This window comes from Poecilia mexicana, unplaced genomic scaffold (assembly GCF_051168715.1).
Source record: "Poecilia mexicana isolate PSO_F unplaced genomic scaffold, ASM5116871v1 scaffold_16, whole genome shotgun sequence".
Taxonomy (NCBI): domain Eukaryota; kingdom Metazoa; phylum Chordata; class Actinopteri; order Cyprinodontiformes; family Poeciliidae; genus Poecilia; species Poecilia mexicana.
The window spans coordinates 4,335,892-4,354,841 of NW_028263385.1; the positions used below are offsets into that span (position 1 = coordinate 4,335,892).

The 18,950-nt window shown below is 36.4% G+C and overlaps 1 protein-coding gene across 1 annotated transcript in view; it reads right to left on the minus strand.

Annotated features, from left to right (window-relative positions):
• Positions 1-532: 532 nt before the first annotated feature.
• bmper (BMP binding endothelial regulator) overlaps positions 533-18,950 on the minus strand; it is a 41,359-nt gene continuing 22,941 nt past the window's right edge. The window contains exons 3-16 of the mRNA XM_015001179.2: positions 18,357-18,456; positions 12,802-12,884; positions 12,446-12,536; positions 11,923-12,005; positions 10,851-10,950; positions 10,660-10,769; positions 10,044-10,178; positions 9,506-9,610; positions 6,029-6,074; positions 5,441-5,592; positions 4,584-4,785; positions 4,120-4,462; positions 3,650-3,780; positions 533-3,243 (exon numbers count right to left, since the gene is read on the minus strand). Coding sequence (XP_014856665.1) covers positions 3,062-3,243; positions 3,650-3,780; positions 4,120-4,462; positions 4,584-4,785; positions 5,441-5,592; positions 6,029-6,074; positions 9,506-9,610; positions 10,044-10,178; positions 10,660-10,769; positions 10,851-10,950; positions 11,923-12,005; positions 12,446-12,536; positions 12,802-12,884; positions 18,357-18,456 — 1,863 coding nt within the window. The 3' untranslated portion in view covers positions 533-3,061. The remainder of the gene's footprint in view (positions 3,244-3,649; positions 3,781-4,119; positions 4,463-4,583; positions 4,786-5,440; positions 5,593-6,028; positions 6,075-9,505; positions 9,611-10,043; positions 10,179-10,659; positions 10,770-10,850; positions 10,951-11,922; positions 12,006-12,445; positions 12,537-12,801; positions 12,885-18,356; positions 18,457-18,950) is intronic.

Genomic DNA, 18,950 nt, shown 5'->3' on the forward strand with positions numbered 1-18,950 from the left:
CTTACAAATTTCGGTAACCCTTTATTTGAAGGGAGTTTAATAAGACTGTCATGACACTGTCATAAACACATGTCATGAACATGAATAAGCCTTCATGAACATTTATGACTGTTGTTATAAAGCGTCATTTGGTAAATTATGACACTTTTAATACAAAGTTGACATTATTCAAAATGTCTTTGTTATGACATCTTGACATTAACTAAGAAATCATTACTGTTTAAACTTTACCTTTAATAGCATAAAGTTATCTAATTTTTAAAGTGCAATCAGTAATATTTTATAACAAATTTATATCATTTACCGAATGACGCTTTATGACAACAGTCATAAATATTCATGAAGGCTTATTCATGTTCATGACAGGTGTTATGTCATGTTAATGAAAGTGTCATGTCAGTCTTATTCACCCACTTCAAATAAAGTGTTACCCAAATTTCTTCTATTTCTTTTTTGTCACACTGAAATGTTTTAGATCATAAAACACCTTTTAAAACAACACAAACATAACCTGAGCAAATGCAAAAAGCAATTTTCATATCATTTTGATATAATTTATTACAGGAAATATTATTCAAACCAGTATGGCCTTGTGGGAAAAAGTAATTGTTCTCCCTGATAAATCATGAATTAACTTTGATTAAACACATTATTTGGAAGGCTGAGTTTAATTTCACTAGCCTCATCCAGGCCTGATTACTCTCAGATGTGTAGAATAAAGAAATGACTTAAACAGCACCTGTTTGACAACATGAAGTAGGCTAAAAGAAAGCAGTAGATGACAAATAGTTAATGAAATCAGTCAGGAAAAGGTTACCAAGCAATTTCTAACGTTTTAGAACTCCAGTTAGTCACGTTGGGAATCATTTTCCATATGGGAAAAAAAAAAAAAAAGACCAATGTTGAACCTTCCCAGAAGAGGCCAGCAAACTCAAACTACTCCGAGAGAGCTTCAGTGACTCATCTAGGAGGTTGCAGAAGAGCCCAGAGCATCTGAAGGGCTGCATCAATCAGAGAAGTCAAAATTACAAACCACTGCTGAGATCAAAGTTTCACATGTACAAAAAACATCTTGATGATCTAAATGTTTCTGAAAAAAAGTTGTTGACTGACTAGACAAATGTTTAAGATTAAAATAAGTGAGTCAAACCCTCCAGCAAGTCCAAAACTGAAACCCTAAACATAAAAGAGAGATGCTGTGGCATAACTTTAAACAGGCTTTTCATGTTTAAAAGATTCTTCACTGGCTGAGTTAAAACAATCCTTCAAGGACGAGAAGAAGAGTGGGCCAAAATTCCTCTACAAGGGAAACAACTCATTTTCAGTTATCACTGATACCTGAAGTCAGTTGTTACTTTTAGGACGCATTTACTTTTACACTTAGGACCAAGTTGGTATTGAATGTATTTTTCTGCTTAATAATGAGAAAATCATTTTAAATTTACTTTTTTAAAATTTCAATATTTGTTTCTTTGCTCTGAAATTTAAATGTTTAATCTGAACCATTTAAAGCAAAAAAAAAAAAAAAACAAGACATCTTTAAAGGGGCAACACCTTTTTCACGGCGCTGTGTATATCACATTAATCCAGAATCGATTGGACAGCATAAAAATATCTTAAGAATAACATCCATACAATTAATAATTAGATACATTTCTGTAAATAAAAACTAACTTTCCACATATTATTTTGTATATATTTAATAATTTAGGCAGGTTTATATATAAAGGTACGAAAATACAATTTATCTAATATTTGTTCTTTCTTTGTTGCTTTTTGCTATTTCTGTATTAGGTGCAGAAGCAGCAGACAAAACAAAATATAGAAAAAAATATATTTAAATATCTACAAAAAACAATTAAATTCTCACAATATTTGAAAATAACATTTTGCACTTTTTATGCTTCTAATTTGTTCATTTTTACCTCTACTTCTTTATCTATATTCAGCTACATTTTTTAACAGATTGATTTGGTTTTTATTTTTGACTCCTTTGTCACTCCCTATAATGTTGCTCCTAGTATTGTAATTTTCTTGTATATTTGATTCCAGTTTTACTTTTTGTAGTATAAACATTTCCAACATCAATCTAATTCTTCCCCGTTTAAATATAGAAATATACTTCAATATTCATTTACTATAAAGAGCAGAGACAGTAGTCAAAAAGGAACTTCGAAACAAAGGATATATTGCTGGTCTTAAATAATTATCGTCAAGTGAAACATATGTTTACATGAACACCTTCAGGTTTTATACTATCCACAACAAACTGTACACGGAGCTTTAATACAATACAGTACTTATTCCCTGCGATGGTGCAATAAATGAGTCACATTTGGGCATTTTTCTTCAAACAGTAACACAAAAGTACACAACAAATACATAAATAGCTTTTTGTTTCCCTTTGAATCAAACAAAACAATTAGATTTCTTGGTTCTGGCTCTTGCTACAACATGTCAATGAAGGATATATAAATTAACATCAACAACACATAATAATTAGAGCAATAATAATATAAAAGCTGTTTTGTCTTTTATATGAATCTGGTAAGCTTACAGTATGCACTGATGGAATAGAGATCAGCCGGGCAGTTTGATATGATGCATCAGAAAGTTTCTCAGTAATGCACAAATCCGTATACCCAGTGTCTCCAACTTAAGTCTCTGCAAGGAGGCACCTGATTGGCTCTGAGACGAATCCTCTGGCCCAAGCAGCTTCTCAAAGGCCCAAACCTGAACGGTCCTCAGATGGTGCCCTGAGTTTTTTCTTGATATTTAGTTTTTCTTCTAAAAATGTCACAGTACTTGGCATCAGAAGAGGCACAAGAACATCTGAGATGTGTCAGTCTGTCCCCCGTTTTTTGTTTCTCTTGAGTTGAAAGTCACTGCAGCACGTTTCTTTGCAACATTATGGACCCTGAGTACCATGGTGCCTTAGATTGGTAGGCCTGAACCCATTAGCGTCCTTAGCGTGTTTTTGTTAGCTTGGTCCTCTAGTTTGGACACTACAGACGAGTCTCCCTAAATTAGCCCCTCCCACTCAGTCAGAGGTTAACAAGGGTCACCGTCCAGGGCAGGACGTGGGTTTGATGCAGCGTCCCTGGAACAGCACCAGATTGGCGGGGCAGTGGCAGCCGGCCACGCAGGGTTTATGGCATGGTCCGATCTCATTCCAGTTGTCGCAGGTTTTAATACATCCAGGACCGCAGGTGTCATAGACTGCATCATGTTTACACTGGGTGGCTGGGAGAAAGAAGTTGAAAAAAAAGAGAACATCAGGACTTAAAGCATGAAAACTAGATGTAACAAATGTCTCTTAGCCTCATGCTTTATTTTTAAGCACAAACACATTCGGTACGTAAAAAGCAAAATATAAACCAGGTTGTTTTGTTAGCAAATCCATACAGTTAAATGCCAAATTCTTTATACTAGTTTTATGATAAGATGCATAAATATTATTTGGGATAGACCAAACTTGCTATTTTTCTCTCACTTTGAGGATACATCTACTGTAAACACATAAACTATGCAACACCCTTAAGGTGAAAGTAAATCAGAAAGGCCAGTATTTAGATCTCAAGGCATCTCTATTGTGTTTCCTCTGCTATGTATTAGTCTATGGGACTGGTGATGAGTCACAAACACTAACCCATGCAGACGTTGTCAGGCTTCCACTGTACTGGCACTCCTTCCCTCTCACAGGCTCTGCTGTAGGCAATGAAAGACTCACAGTAGCAGTTTTTATGGACCGGACACTCACACATGTCTGTCACACACGACCTGCAAAGAGCACAATATCATTTAGTGTAGAACGGCTTCACTTTCACAACATTAAGTCTGAATTTTGTCAGATATTCTTTAAAGTAAGATTTTTAAATACAATTAAGATTCCTATATCTTCAAAGAATTTGGGAATGACCAGATGACTGTCATTGCTTTGTAAGCTTCTAACAGGTTGGTTTACACTTTTTGTTACATCAAGACACACCTCAAACACACTGATTGATTTATGAAAGAGTAGCACAAAAGGACAAAGACTCTTATCACATGCTTAATCAGTGACAAAGGGCTTGTGGACTAAACAGTCAATTCCACAAAAAAAAACAATCTTGTTTCTACCTGTAGAACGGCCCAAAATCAACCACACGGTGGCACTTCTGAAAATCCCACGACTTTAACTTCTGACATTCTCGGTGGGCCCGGAGCTTGACTTTGACTGTGCCGGGGCACAGGTGGGACGTCGACCTGCGAGGTGGATGCTGCTGGGAGCAAACATCATTTCCATCGACTCGCCATGACTCAGCAAACTCGTCCACGTCGAACTTCAACAAGCCGTCACCCCCAATGGTGTCGTCTCGCTTCTGACCGTTGTAGTTCCCACAGAGGCCGCAAAGGCGACCGCGTAGGTGCGGAGCAGCAACCACTTCTACAAAACTGTCGCCATCCCAGGTTATTTCTAGACCTGTAGTGTGAAAAACACAGCTTAGGGACTGTGGATTTACTATTGAAAAAAGTAAATAAGGGCTAAATTTTCAGTTGCCCAACAATATCCAAATATACTGTGAGTCTTAATGTGTCCCAACCTGCAATGGTGGTGAGTTTAAGCAGGTATCCATCCAAATCGATGTGCACCCCAGGGCCGTGGTACGGCAGTGCAATGCGAGTCCCATTCCTTCGAACTGTGAGGTGCTGATGCAGACTGAGACTCAAAGCGCCGAGTCGAATTTCAACAAACTGAGTCCAGGAGAACGAACGAGTTCGCCGAGCATCGTTCTTCACCAACACCTACAATTAAGACAAATTTGACTTACTACGCTAATATTTAAGCTTAAGATCTTGATGTGAATTTAAGTCTATCAACCATTTCAAGTTTTTTAACAGGCAGCTGTTTTGGAAAAGGTTGATTTTAGAAATGTGCACCACTCATTTGTATTCATTCCCAGCAAATAAGTCAAAATCATTTGAGGTGGATTGGGTTTATTTTTGTCCATTTCATTCTTCTCTGCAGAATAGCTTAACATCTGTAGAAATGGATGGAAAGTGTCTGTGGAAATCTTTTTCAATTATTGCCTCAGACTCCAATTTAGGTTCAGTCCATTCTAACACATAAAGATGATTTGGTCCAGTCTATCCGATTGTATCTCTGGCTGTAAGTTTGGTGGTGTCAGAACGATTTGAGATTAAAGGAAGTGGATTTTATCATGTAGGTGACGTCTGAAGGCTGCACTGGATTTAGGGGTAAAGAGTAAAAGTGGCAAATTACAAACACAAGTCACACATTTCAGATTGTTAATCATATATATTTTTTTAAGTATGTTTTATTTTCCTTCCACAGTGGAAAAGTTTCCATATTGAGCTGAGGTGAGTTTTTTTTCCTTCTATTTTTCATCTAACTTGGGATAAGCAAATTTCCACAACCTCTGTTTACCTATTTACCTACCGTGAAGCTGTTGATGCTGTTTCCTGGCATTCCAGATTGGGTCCCACCACATTCACGTGTCAGCACATATTGACAAGTTCCCTGAAAGTTAAAGGTCCTGCCATCAAAGGTGTTGTAGTGAGGGTCACCAAAGACTGTGCATACCCCAGGTTCTGTACAGAAAAAAAGACATAAAAAGGGAATGATTGAAAAAAAAAACATGGAAAAGATACTCGTGCTGTTTAAATCTGAGTAACTATAAATAACTGCAGTGGAAGAGCAGCAGACCACGAAACATCACAAGCTTTAAACGAATGAATCTGAAAAACCTGAAATCCAACTCCAGAAACGGAATTTATGAGAAATACAGAAATATGTGGCTCTAATCTGCCTTGCTCAGAAGTGAAACCAGTACATGTGGTGTGGTAAAAAGTCTGCCTTGCCCAAATAAAACTACATTTTATTTTATGTGCAAATGAGGTTTAGAGGGTATTTGTATTACTGAAATAGACCATGCTGGGGGATTTCTGCTGAGGAAAAATGACCTGAGGACAAACCACAGTCTGGACCAAAGTTTATTTAATACTCCAATTAGTTGGACTTACTCACTTTCAGTGCAAACTGGACAGCAGCCGGTTCTGTTCAGGATCTTGTTCTGTAAGGAATGAGGTGGAGGCATTATTCATTCTTATCAACAAAAAGAAAAAAAAAGACGGAAGAATATCTGGCTAAAAGTGATAACATTTATAACAGATCCACTTAATTAATGGTAGGACTGGAATAAACAGAGTTTCCAGTTATTGGCCTGCAAAATACCAGTCAGAACCATTCAAGGACGAATTATCCAATGGGTGAATTTGTTCATATCCCTTCATAATCATAAAGTATTGAATCAAAATCAATGTTTGAGTCACTGTTATCAGTACACAACATATTGAGTGAAATTAAAAATTAATTTATTATTTTAGATTCTTTAAACTTTGATTCCTTTCAGAAAAGCTGACAAAGTTGCATGTGAAAAGCTAATTTACATTCACAAGATCATCAAACTTTGGACTGAATGTTTAGTAAAAACATGGATTGTGTTTTTCTAAATTTTTGTAGTTTTTCATTACTTCTAAAATGGACACACTTCTGCTAATTAGCAGAGCTAATTGCTTGTATTGCGCTTTGCTAACTTCCCTAAATTATTTTTTTGAGGTAAATTCTAAAGTTGTAAATTACTTGGCTGCTTTGCAAATTTTCAGTTGATCAAAGTTAAACATCTGTATTGAAGTTTTGGTTATCGGTTGTTAAGAGTGTTAGCGTTGGTGTTGGTCTCTTCTAATTTTGAAGGGGTGAAGACTGTTTACGCAGCAGATCCGTTTCCTCTCCTCACATTCACTTTTTTCTTCCCAATATTTTGTTTTGCCCAAACAAAATATATACAGGAACACAATAAAATATAAATATTAGAGAACAATATCTAAACTTAACTACAAAATATAATCTTTGTAGTCTTGCAACGAAAAATATAATTTGAACTGAAGTCAATGCTTCAGCATAGCTTCCACAAAATACTGTGTTTTGTAGCGCTTTAGTATTAGCAGAGCTAATGTTTATGATTATTGTTTTGGGATTAAAATAACTAACATTTTAGTTGGTGGTACCCACCAATCCTCAAAAGAAATGGTTTGTGTTTTAACAAGTTTATAGTCAAATCAGGGATGCCACAAATATAACACTCCAACTGCGAGTAATGGACTTTGTCTGTGTAACAGGAACCTCTGTCTATGTGTGGGTGAGTATGTGTGTGTATGTTTCAACCTCCATCAGAAGAGCAGATCAGAGAACTCTTTTACACGCAGTTTCTGTTGCCTGAGGGTCGCTCTTCGTTTGCACCTCCTTCTAAACGACGACCCTCACTGATGTAATGTTTTTCTGAACTTTAAGCCTTAATTCTGAAGCTCAAGCAGCAACCCCCGTTTTAACTCTGACTCTCCTTTGAAAGCCTGGACAGACCAGCTCTAAAGTCCTTTTCCTCCCCTGTCTTTTTCATGCGCACGCCACTCATCTGTCATCGCTCGTAGACGTTCTCTGTACTCCCAGCATACGCTTCAGTTCTATCCTCCACACAAAGGCCACTCTCAGTCTTTGAAGAGTGCACGCACACACACACACACGCACACACACACACACACATAGAGGAATACACACTCCCTTTCAAAATGCACACACAGTGACAGATTAGTTTTCAAGGGCCTAAATATAGGGAACCTCTTCTCTGCTGTCACTCAAACATAATACAGACAAAAGGCTGTTCGGAGACACGCTGTCTCCAAAGGGGACCCAGACACTCGGCTGACCTGCTGCTGACCGCAGGAGGACGGCCTGGGAGAGATTGTGTGTGTCCATGTGAGCTTAGAGAGTGTGTTGTGTCAGTGAAGAGTCACAGTTGTGACCACTAAGGACAGGTGGAGCAGTTTGTGTGCTGTAAACGACCAGATTACCGTCACAAATTAATCCAGAACTGAGCCAAGATGTGGTTCTCTCAGTTCTCCTTACATCCAGCTCTGTTTTAGAAAGAAGTGTTTTGAACATGTTTTCAAAGTTTGGATTCATAGTAGATGCGAGAGGTAGTGCATCTCTTGACATCAGCTGATCCTGGACACAACCAAATTATCTTTATTACTTCATTGTTGTTCAATAAGTGATGTCACCTTCATAGCAGCTGTTTTTTTCTTCTTCCTGTTTTCATGTTTGTTTTGGTGATGTACCAAGAGACCAGAATGTTTTCCATCTTGCTCAACCCACTGGAAAGTTAAACAACTTTTCTAATCAATGAACAATGCACCATGCATAAGCACTAAAAGGTCACATTTCAATATCGGCCATGTTGCTCCTTCATTATTGCAAATCTTTAACAAATAAACTACATCATTTGGTGGATTTCTTTAATAAAATGCTTCCATTTTGGGCCTTGTGAAGCACTTCAGAGGTCTGAAACAGTTTAATAGTGATTCAGAACATAATGTGAAGCAGTAAGCAAATTATCACAGGTTTTGTTCAATTTATAGCACTTTTTTTCACTTCTTGCAGTCCTTTTCACTCCGAATCTTCACAAACACTGGTGGCATGAGAGTGGGTGAGTTATAATTTGATGGTTTTATTTCCCAAAGTATAATTTCTGTATGTAAATGACACAGCCCTTAACATGGTTTTCTCCCATTCCAAACAACAAGAATGTCCATAAATAATAGTAATAAATAGATACATTTAAAAAATCCAGTTGTCTTAAACAAAATTATAAACAATTCCCACCTCATAAAGAATAATAATGATGAAATTTAATCTGACATGACAAATCATGTTCATTGGAGAGAAATGACAACACAGACCACCAACATCATTCTGCAGTCTCCAGCTCTGACCGCGAACAACAGGTGAGGGCTTGTTGTAACCACTGGAAGCGTGTGAACTTGGACTAACACTGACACCAGCTCTGACTGCATGACCGGTACCGGTCGGCGGTATGTCAGGAATCCACTCCATCACCCGCAGACCGACAGATGACTTCGGAGCGACTTCTGCGACAGGTGAACGCAGCACAAACCTCTTTTAAAGTCAGCATGCTGCTGCCATTTAACTGTTGTAGAAAAATACCTAAAACCAATTACCAGTTTTTTTATTATTATTATTATTATTAATCTATGGTTAATACTAAGTATTGACCAGAAGGAAATTGCGCAAGCTTAGGAAATCTAAAATATTAAGATCTTGTTCAAGTAAATATTGTTTTATTCTATTCACCATTAAAGGGTGGCAATTCCTACACATAAATCAACAGACAGTGAAATAACAATGTAAGAATATTTTCTTTTTTGTGAAAAGATACGGGAAAATAATTTTTAGATCAGGCTAATAGATTGTGTCGACATTTTGGGGCATTTATGACTTTGGAAATGACAGAAAGTCTTGAACCATACCATGCACCTGTAAGATATACAGGTTGTTTGGGAAAAGACAAAATAACGTACGAGTTGCAAATCTAATAAACGGAAAATCCAGATGTACGTCTACAAGTAGAAGTGAATCTCCATCACTCACCGAGGGGCAGCTAGTGATCGGCACACACTGTTTGGGCCGACACTCGACGTTGCCTTTAACACAGGCACAAAGAGTGCAGTTCACTGACGACCACATGTCTCCTTCCTACGGACACAACAGGGTCACAGAATTAGAGATCATATATAAACCTGCACATTACATTCAGACAGCATGTCGTAAACCCAACATCTGCATTGCTTTTCTGCTTGCTAATTTGGTAATGTTTGAAGCACCAATATTAAAGCAATGGTCTGTAACAATTGCTTTAATCTACTGCAATTTGACTAGATGGAACAAATCTATACATAAAAATCCGATGCAACTAAAACAATGTTTGTTGGTTTGTCTAAGCGTCTAAGCTAGTTTAGCTTAGATGCTATAATGATCATTCACCACAAGGGGAGCTCTCCAGTCCATTATCTCATTCATCATCCTATTTATTTATCAATCTATTCATCCCATCCATCCGTCCGTTTTTTAATCTTTATCAGAAAGTGACTAATCTGTCCATCAATAATCCATTCCTTCTTGTCCTCACCCTGTAGATTTTGTTCCTCACTCTGCAGTACTTCACCTCCTCCACCTTCACATAAGACAAACACTCATCACAGCACTGACTGCCCTGGCAGCTGCCTGGACGTGAGCACCGCTTTTTGCACACCACTGTTGAATCCTTAAGGGACAAGAAACAGAGAGTTAATCACTCTTGATCCTAGCACACTGCATAAAAAGATATAGAATAATTTTTCTGCACTATCTGACAGTAAATCAGATAAAACATGTCCGGTCATTCATGTGTTTCCTCGTGGTTTTCATAATAGTATTTATTTACCAATCAGAGGCTTAGAAAGCCAAAAAATATTATCTGGGCTTTCTGAAATTATTCTATTTCTTCAAATTACTTTGAGAAATGTGTTAAGGACACAACATAAAATGTAATTGTACCCAAACACTTAGAAAATAGATGTATACTTCTGAAATGGAAGACATTTTTTGGTCTGAGTTAAAGTCAGAAAGTGGAAAAAAAATTGTAAAATAAGTTCCAAGTTCTAAACAAAGAATATTCACATTTCATATTATTGTCAAGAAAAGAGTAGTAAAATAAGTTAAACAGTTAAATATGTTGTAATAAAAATGAATCTCTGAGAAAGTACCTTGCATGTGCAGGTGGTACAGTTGTTGAGCATAAAGGAAGTACCATTCTCATAGACATCGCTGTGGAAAAGACAACTTCCTAAAGAGAGATCAAACACCTTCCGCTGACCTGGAGGAGAAAGAAAATCACGTATGAAGAAAATCACATAAACAGTGAGAGCTTTACAAAAGAGCTGAAGCTCAGACATACCTATACACCTGGGACAGCACTGTCCAGGAAGGGTGTGGCTCAGGTGAGCAGGACACGACAGCACAGGGCACACTTCCTTCATGCATAGAGTCCGTCCTCCCTAAAATAAAAAAAAACATAAATCCTAATTACCAACATGCATTAGTGTGGTTTCATGTTTGTATATCACATTAGCATCTATGACACTCTGTCATAGATGTCAGTGTAAATGTGATTTGCACATAAGCCAAATGTTTTGCCATGTAGGCCAAAATTGTCAAGCTGAAAGTAATCAAGCATCACAAACATCAGATTATTTTTAATAAAAGTTCAAATGCAAATTCATTGATTATTTTTTTCTTTACCTAAATTTTCCAATATTTTAATGAAATACACAACAAAGCACAATTGTTGAAGAAATTAGATCCCTGAATCATGTCGTTCCAGAAGAATTAAAAAAGGTTTTTCTCCTGTGCCTTTTTTAAAGTAATGCATGCAGTTTCTTTCTTTAACAAAATCAACAGACAGATTAAATTAGCATTATTTTTTAACTGGGGATAGGGGCCATACACAATCATGTGTATGGCCAAAAAATGGCTCCCCAGCCACACTCTGTGCACCTCTGGCCTATTTTATTGCTCAACCTCTGCTTAAAACAAAAGATAAATACATGAAGAACAATATTTTTCCATAACAAGTTTTCATAGATACATCTTGACACAGCATTTTAAATGTCAGACAGATACAGTAAAATCATTCAGCATCATAAGGAGCTCTGTTAACTTTGTAAATAAACAAGGGAAAGTATGATAACAAGCTTGCATGAGCATTTGTTTAAAAATCCTCGAGGTTGTCCTTATTGGGTGTCAACACATTAATACTTTCATGTGTTTATGGACCTGCCTGAAGGGTTTGTTTGTCTAAGGGGAGATGCTGGAGGGAAGCAGGAACATGGGAGGAATTAAAATGGGGAAAGCAGAGGCAGATGTTGTTCCAACCAGAAATTTGTGACTCCTGAGAGACTCCAAAGCTAACTCATTTGCAGGACAGAGATCCTGTTGGAAAGGTGAATTTATGCTGAATGTGTACTCACAGTGCACATGCACTTGATGCATGGTTTGCCTTCAGGACTGAACTCTTCCTTCTCTTTATAAAGGAGACCCTCAAAGATGCAACCTGCAGCAAAAGATGTAAGCATATTTTATTTAGAAGTCTATTCAGTTTATTAAAGCATGTTTTGTTAAACTCATTAACAATATTTGTTTTGAAAATGATTCACTGCATTAAAACAGATGAAAAACACAGAAACACCAGTTGAAAACATAAACACATCTTGAATCTAGTGTTTTACGGTGAAAATAATACCAATGTCTGAATAACAATCAGAAATACTACAATAAATAGATACTTAAAAGTCTAAAAATTTGTAAATCGGGTAATAAAATAAAATAAAAACAAATGCCAAATTATTTTGAGTACAAAGCAACTAAAATGATTAAAAACGCTGCTGTTGATATGTTTTTAAATAAACTTCTTGAGTTCCCTCTAAATGAATATGAGTAGAATAAGTACATATGAAAAGTTTTATCTGTTTTTACATTAAAACCAGTACTCACCTGGGCAGGTCGGACAGCACTTTTTTGGGTGGATTTTTGGGTTTTTGCAGTGAATGACACACTGAACCTCCGCCTCTGTGATCACTCCTTCCTGAACAAGAAGAAAATAATTCCTTCAGCTTCACATCTAAAATATATCACCTTTTATAACACCTTTTTTTTTATTTTCCAACCTTTATCTGCTATGACACAGTTTGGATCTTCTCTCTTATTTCAATCCTCATTGATTATTGCATGACAATCATGTTATTTTTATCCATCCATGAGTTTATCTGTCCTCTAGACTTTCTCCAGTCTTCCCACTTCATAATTCCCACTTCTATCTGCTACCAGTCCCGTATATCTCAGAGAATCACCTGACAGCGTCTTGTTATGCAGGGTTTGGTGGAGGTCATCCAGGATACAGAGCTGTTATAAGACCGTCCATCTAACAAGCAGCCTGAAGCAGAGACAGAGAGTTAATGGTTAGATTTATTCTTTTAAATTCTCTTTACATTCTTAACATTTAGAAATTAACCAGCTGTGGCACATACGGCATATTCAGAAGATGCATATCTTTTGGTTGGAAAATACTTTTTTCTGTTCTGGAAATGTCTTCTATTAGACAAAACAGTGGCATTGTTTGTTTCAGGTTGAACCATGAACACCTGAATGCTTAAACAGGTCTGAGAGAGAAAGCAGCAATGGAACAATATCCCTAGAACAACACACATAAAGTAACTGCTTTATAGCTGAGAATTAAAGTGTGATTTAGTGCATGAACTCATCACAGGACAAAAACATAACCACTTCATCTTCCCAGATGTAAATCTCAAATATTACCCCTCGTTTTCTGCAAATGCTGAAAAATCTTTTTTTCTCAGATCATTTACAAACTGCAGGTTCACCAAGAAGAAAATCTGCAAAGGTAAAATTGTGATTCATGAACTTCATGATTAACATAAAAGGCAGCAATGAAACTGGAAGATGCTTCTAAACTGTAAGTAGTGTGATCAGATAACCCATTATTTCTCAAGATAGTTTTACTTCTCTTATGTCAGGAGCTACATATGATATGCAACTGTAGGCTTACTGGCTTTAAAGTGACAGCCAGCATCAGTGCATGTTGTCTCACTAGAACATGTGTTGCAAAAACACAAATTGATGTTTGATTCTTATAATTTCTTCAAACTACATATTTTTCCCACCCAACTTTCTTTTCTAATTTAACTATTTAAAATCCCTTCATGAAAAAAAAATAATACTTTTTCTGATGTCAAAGTTAATAAAAATATTTCTCAAAGTAAAACAATACTAAAGCTGCAAACAATATGTTCTAAAAAAGTTAATCTGTTTATCACCACTTTTTATAGGGACATAAAAAGTTCCAATCCCAAACTCTATGAAATCTGGATTTTAACAATTCTGAAATATTAGCTACAAGGCCGCTTCAACTTTTCCTGTAATAAACTCACATCTCTTGGTAATAAATCCTTATTTTTGGAGGACCTAATAAAAATATTTTGTGATGATAATATACAGGCTTTGGAAAAAGTAATCATACCGTTTCAATTTTCCCACATTTTGTCATGTTGCAGTCACACATTTATTGTATATGCATTTTATTAGGATTTTAGCTTTTTTCTTTTCTACTTTTTTTTTTATTTAAATACAAATCTGATATCTTTAGAATTATTGTATTCAGTCCCATCTAACCTCACAAATTTTAAACAGATAATTATTTAAAAGACCACGTATTAGTAAAACAATCTGTGTGTGTGATTTGTTTATTGTAGAACAATGGTAAATAATAATTATTATTTATTTATTATTATTATTATTATTATAAACAGCATCCTGAAGACCAAGGAATACACCAGATGGATCAAGGATGTGGTTGTGGAGAAGTTTAACTCAGAGTTAGTTTACCAAACAATCTGCCTTATCCAGACTCTATATTAACTCTAAATATGGAAAAAGAAAAATGTACATATGAAACTCTTGTCCTCTGCCACTCCTGCACAAATCCAGCCTCAGAGCAAAGCATTTAGATGCAACAGCTACTCTTTACATTATGACCGGTCTACTGTCACCCAGGCCTATTCATTTCATCCCTTTTACAGTAAGCGGTCTCAGATCAATGTTTAACTTTTCATACACTGAAACCTAATCAGAGCCATTGATCTACTTTCTGCTTTGTAAAATAAGTCTGGTGATGCAATATCACTGCTGCAGGAAGATTTGCAGTAATTTAGAAAAAAGGTTGAGTTCAGGTAACAAAATCCTACTGTTAAAGAACAACGCAGTGCCTTGAAAAAACATTCATGCATTATGAACTTTCCCCACATGTTGTCCTTATACAACCTCAAACTTTTATGTATTTTCTTGTGATTTTAGATGAAAAGTCAGTCTAATGTCTCTACCAGTTTTGCAGAGACTGGAATGTTTTCCTATTCTTTGCAGAACAACGTCAGCTCAGTCAGATTGGACGGAGATAGTCTTGCTACAGATTGGTCTGTCAGTTAAATGCTGACAATGTACACTTTGTGTTCAAGGGGTGTGACTACATTTGCAAGGCACAGTCACAATATCTTCCTGGCTGCTTTTTATATTTTATCAGTGTAAAGCAGCATATGTTAGAAAGATTTGCGGCTTCTTAGGACTTTCAAGCAGAGTATATAATACATCAAGGTTGAGTTCAGGTAACAAAATCTGAACCTCGCATGTTAAAACCAGCAGTCTGAAGATAGATAAGTAACACGATAGCAAAAATAAGCTTTCTACTAAAGTACTGTGCACTCAATTTGAGAGAAAATGTGTCTTTTCTGCACTTCTTTGAGACTGTAAGTGATAACCTAGAACACTTTTGCAACAGGTAGTGCTACACTAAAACAGTTTGGCTTGTAGTGTAAAAAAGGCAGAGTCACAACCATCAGGGCATCAATCAGTGTATTATGATGCCTTTCTCAATCTTGCACAGGTGTTTTCTCAGAATCAAGAGAAATCAACTTTTAATCAAGTTACTGTAATTTAAAGTAACAATTTTGACTCAAACTATTTCTGATTTATTTGTGAAAATTCACTATAACATTTCCAATAAATCTTATTCTCTTTAATCAAGTAAAAATAAATAAATAAATAAACTTCTTCAAGACTTTTTGGCCTCTAAAAGCAATATCTTGTTGATGGCTTAAACATTAAATGTACTTAAAACAGCTAACAATAACATTCTGTACCCTCATTCAGAGGATTTGTTGAACTGACACATTTCTAGTAATTGCTTTATTCATTATTTCTCCATTGCGGCATATATAAACTTGTTTTCAAAAGCAAGTTTAGACCACAGTCTTTGTAATAAAGTGACGTAGCCTGACTGGGATTCTCATCAATTGTGAGAATGATTTTATTAAGACGTGAAAACACAGCAACACAGAGTTCATCAGTCAGTCCCAATAAGAAGGGAATCTGGCCGCAGAGACGATGCAGCGATTTTCTCCACTTCTATTAATGAAGTGCTGAGTCATAAAACAGAAAGCTGCAAACAAAAAGGTTGCAGCCCCGCAGAGAGCGAGAGGTAAGTGTGAGTGTTTTTATATTTCCATGGAGTCACATGGCTTCTTCATCAAACATATTTTCAAGCAATAAGATCATTTTGGAAGTTTGTTTATTATTTAAAGGTTAAGTTTGGTTGCCAGTAGCTAACAAGGACAGAGCTTCTGGAAGCTCTACAGCAGGGGTCCCTAAACTTTTTCCTGTGAGGGCCACATAACTTTTCTCTTCTCTGGTTGGGGGCCGGAGTCAGTTTGTAACAGACAAAGTGTGATGATTGCATGAGTGCCTAAATGTAAACATGTATTGTTTTCCAGAAAGCACAATCAAATAACCCTCTCTGGGTTCTTCACAGAAAAAATCCAGGAATAACACTATTTATGGAATAAATACCACATTTTCCGCACTACAAGCCGCAACCCCAAAGTTTTTGTAAAAAAGCAGTAAACATGCACATATAAGCCGCAGATATCTCTGCCGCTCCAGGTTTTCCACAACGATGCAGCAGTAGCAGCAGAGGGGGGCGGACACCCAAAATTTGAGTCATAACAGGAAAATTGAATATTCTATTTATTACGGTTGAAAAAGAAAAAGTTGCCAAGTTTGGATTTAACTGAACTGTAACAGTAAAAGTGCTGATCCTTCGTGTCTGCTACTAGAATGTGCTAAATGAAAATAGGCGCTTTCTTCTTCATCTGCTTCTTTAGATTTCAAAGGCAGCTTGCATCCATTATTGTTGCACTACTGCCATCTATTGGATCCTCATATCTATACCTCAAATTTTCATAATGAAAACGAAAAATCTTCTTTTTCCCCTTAATGCTATTTAACTGATCAACAACATTCTCAAATTTCAATTCCCTATTAAAAACTAATTCCGTTTTAATAGGCGCTTTCTTCTTTTATTTCCAATTTTAATTTCCAATGATTCACTTCCTGCTAAAGAGCCCCCTGGTGGTTGAAGAAAAATCCACATATAAGCCGCATGGTTCAAAGCTTAGGAAAAAAGTAGTAGCTTATAGTCCAGAAAATACGGTATATGAAAAAAAATCGAAATGATCTCTGGTATTGTTCAGGGGGCCGGACCAAATGTGGAGGCGGCGGTAGTTTGGGGACCACTGCTCTACAGCAATAAACGTAATGCACAAGTAAACATAAAAACTTTTACAGCTTAGTTCCTGAAAAACATATTTCTTCTGAAGAAATCAGAAGAAATATTTGGTTATTTTTGTTGGCACTGTTTTGAAGCATCACAAACATGGCTGCTTTATCTTACTGTAGGTAACTTTATTAATTTTTGCTTTGTCTGAATTGAATTTCCATCCAACTGATTCTGATTTATTTCAGTGATAAACAAAAGTTACCTTAGACATAAATGTGAAAATACATAAAAGTAAAACGTTGTGGAAAAAAACACCAAACAGTAATTTTAGCATATTGTTGCTCTGGAGTCTCTGGTTCAATAGTTACATAAAAGTTGAGGAAATACATTCTGGAATAGCCTCCCATCTCAAATTAGATCTCCCCAGAACCATATCCTATTAAAAAATCTTCTCTTTACACAGGAGTTTGGTTGAGTATTATATACCATTTTTTATTTGATAATTTGGGAATTCCCTTACCTATTGATAGATTTTGTGCTTTTTTATTAGCTCGTCATGTTGTGTTGGATTTCTTTACTTTTTGCCCGTATATCACATTGCTGCCGTTGAAGCTGTTATATTTTAAGGGGCTCTTAAGAAAACTTTAAATGAGGTACACATTTCCACACACATGCTATGTATATTTAGCATCCAATACCAACATTTACAGATTCAACTGTTTATTAATTTTGTGTTAAGCTCTTATGTTGTAAATTAAAAGACAATTCAGCAGAAGATTTAAATACACAGATGATTGTCCTCATAATCTGATCCTCTGATCATTAAGACAAGGATCAGAATGATGTTGCCCATGTGGATGAATAAACAAATAAATCCTCTTGGATGATTTCAGACTCATAAAAGTAACTATATTTCTGTTGCTTGTAAACCTGACAGTGAACCCATTCAGCAGCCAAACTGTCTCCACATGCTATGGCTGTGTGTATGTGGCTTCATATGAGGTGAAAAGGCATCCAGATTTACTCCCACAGGTTGCATTGAGGCCTGGCTGTTTGCATACACTGCAGTAAAGTGGTCTCTGAAGGTTTGGTCAGTCTGTATGAGCTTTATGTTTCTGCGTTATAGCAGTTCTCCCTATTAAAGTCCTGCAGCTGCAGATACCACAGCAGGACAATAAAAGCTCCCAAGTTCATTATTATCATCATCGCTGTTTATTCACCGTCATATCAGGCTCAGAAGAGCCGTGCTCGTCTTACTCTGGATCTGTTCATCTGTCTTACCTTTGCACCGTTCACAGCAGGCGCCAGTCTGTTTCACCACCAGAGCACAGTCATCAGAGACCGGCGGACATTTCTCCTGTTTACAGTCTGCTTTCCCGTCCTGCAGGAGGGAGACAGGAAGAGAGCACTGCTCTGTTATTTTTTATATTTGTCCAACTGTCAAAACTCTGACTTTAGTCTAACTATTTTAATATCACATTCTCATTTTATCTTGTCCATTATTTCCATCATGTTTTATCACTATTGACTATAAAAGCTCCAGTTTTAGTGTTTTTTTTGTTTTTTTTACTTCTAAATGTTTAAAACCAGCTATCATGACCAAGATACCACCTCATAAAGATGCTTTAAAATTTTCTGGTAAAGCAAACATTCAGGCCTCATGAGGCACATTGTTCAAGGTAATCATCCCAAATGTAATTATTTAATATTCAGGTTTTATTACTCTGACATGACCAACCTTGGGGTTTTGATTTGAAGCACGAGCACTACATAAGATTTCAATTATTTATATTTTTTTCCTTCATATTTATCAAAAAGCCCTTTAAGAATCAATATTTGTGACCTGATGACACTTTTTCTAAATTTATAGCCTGA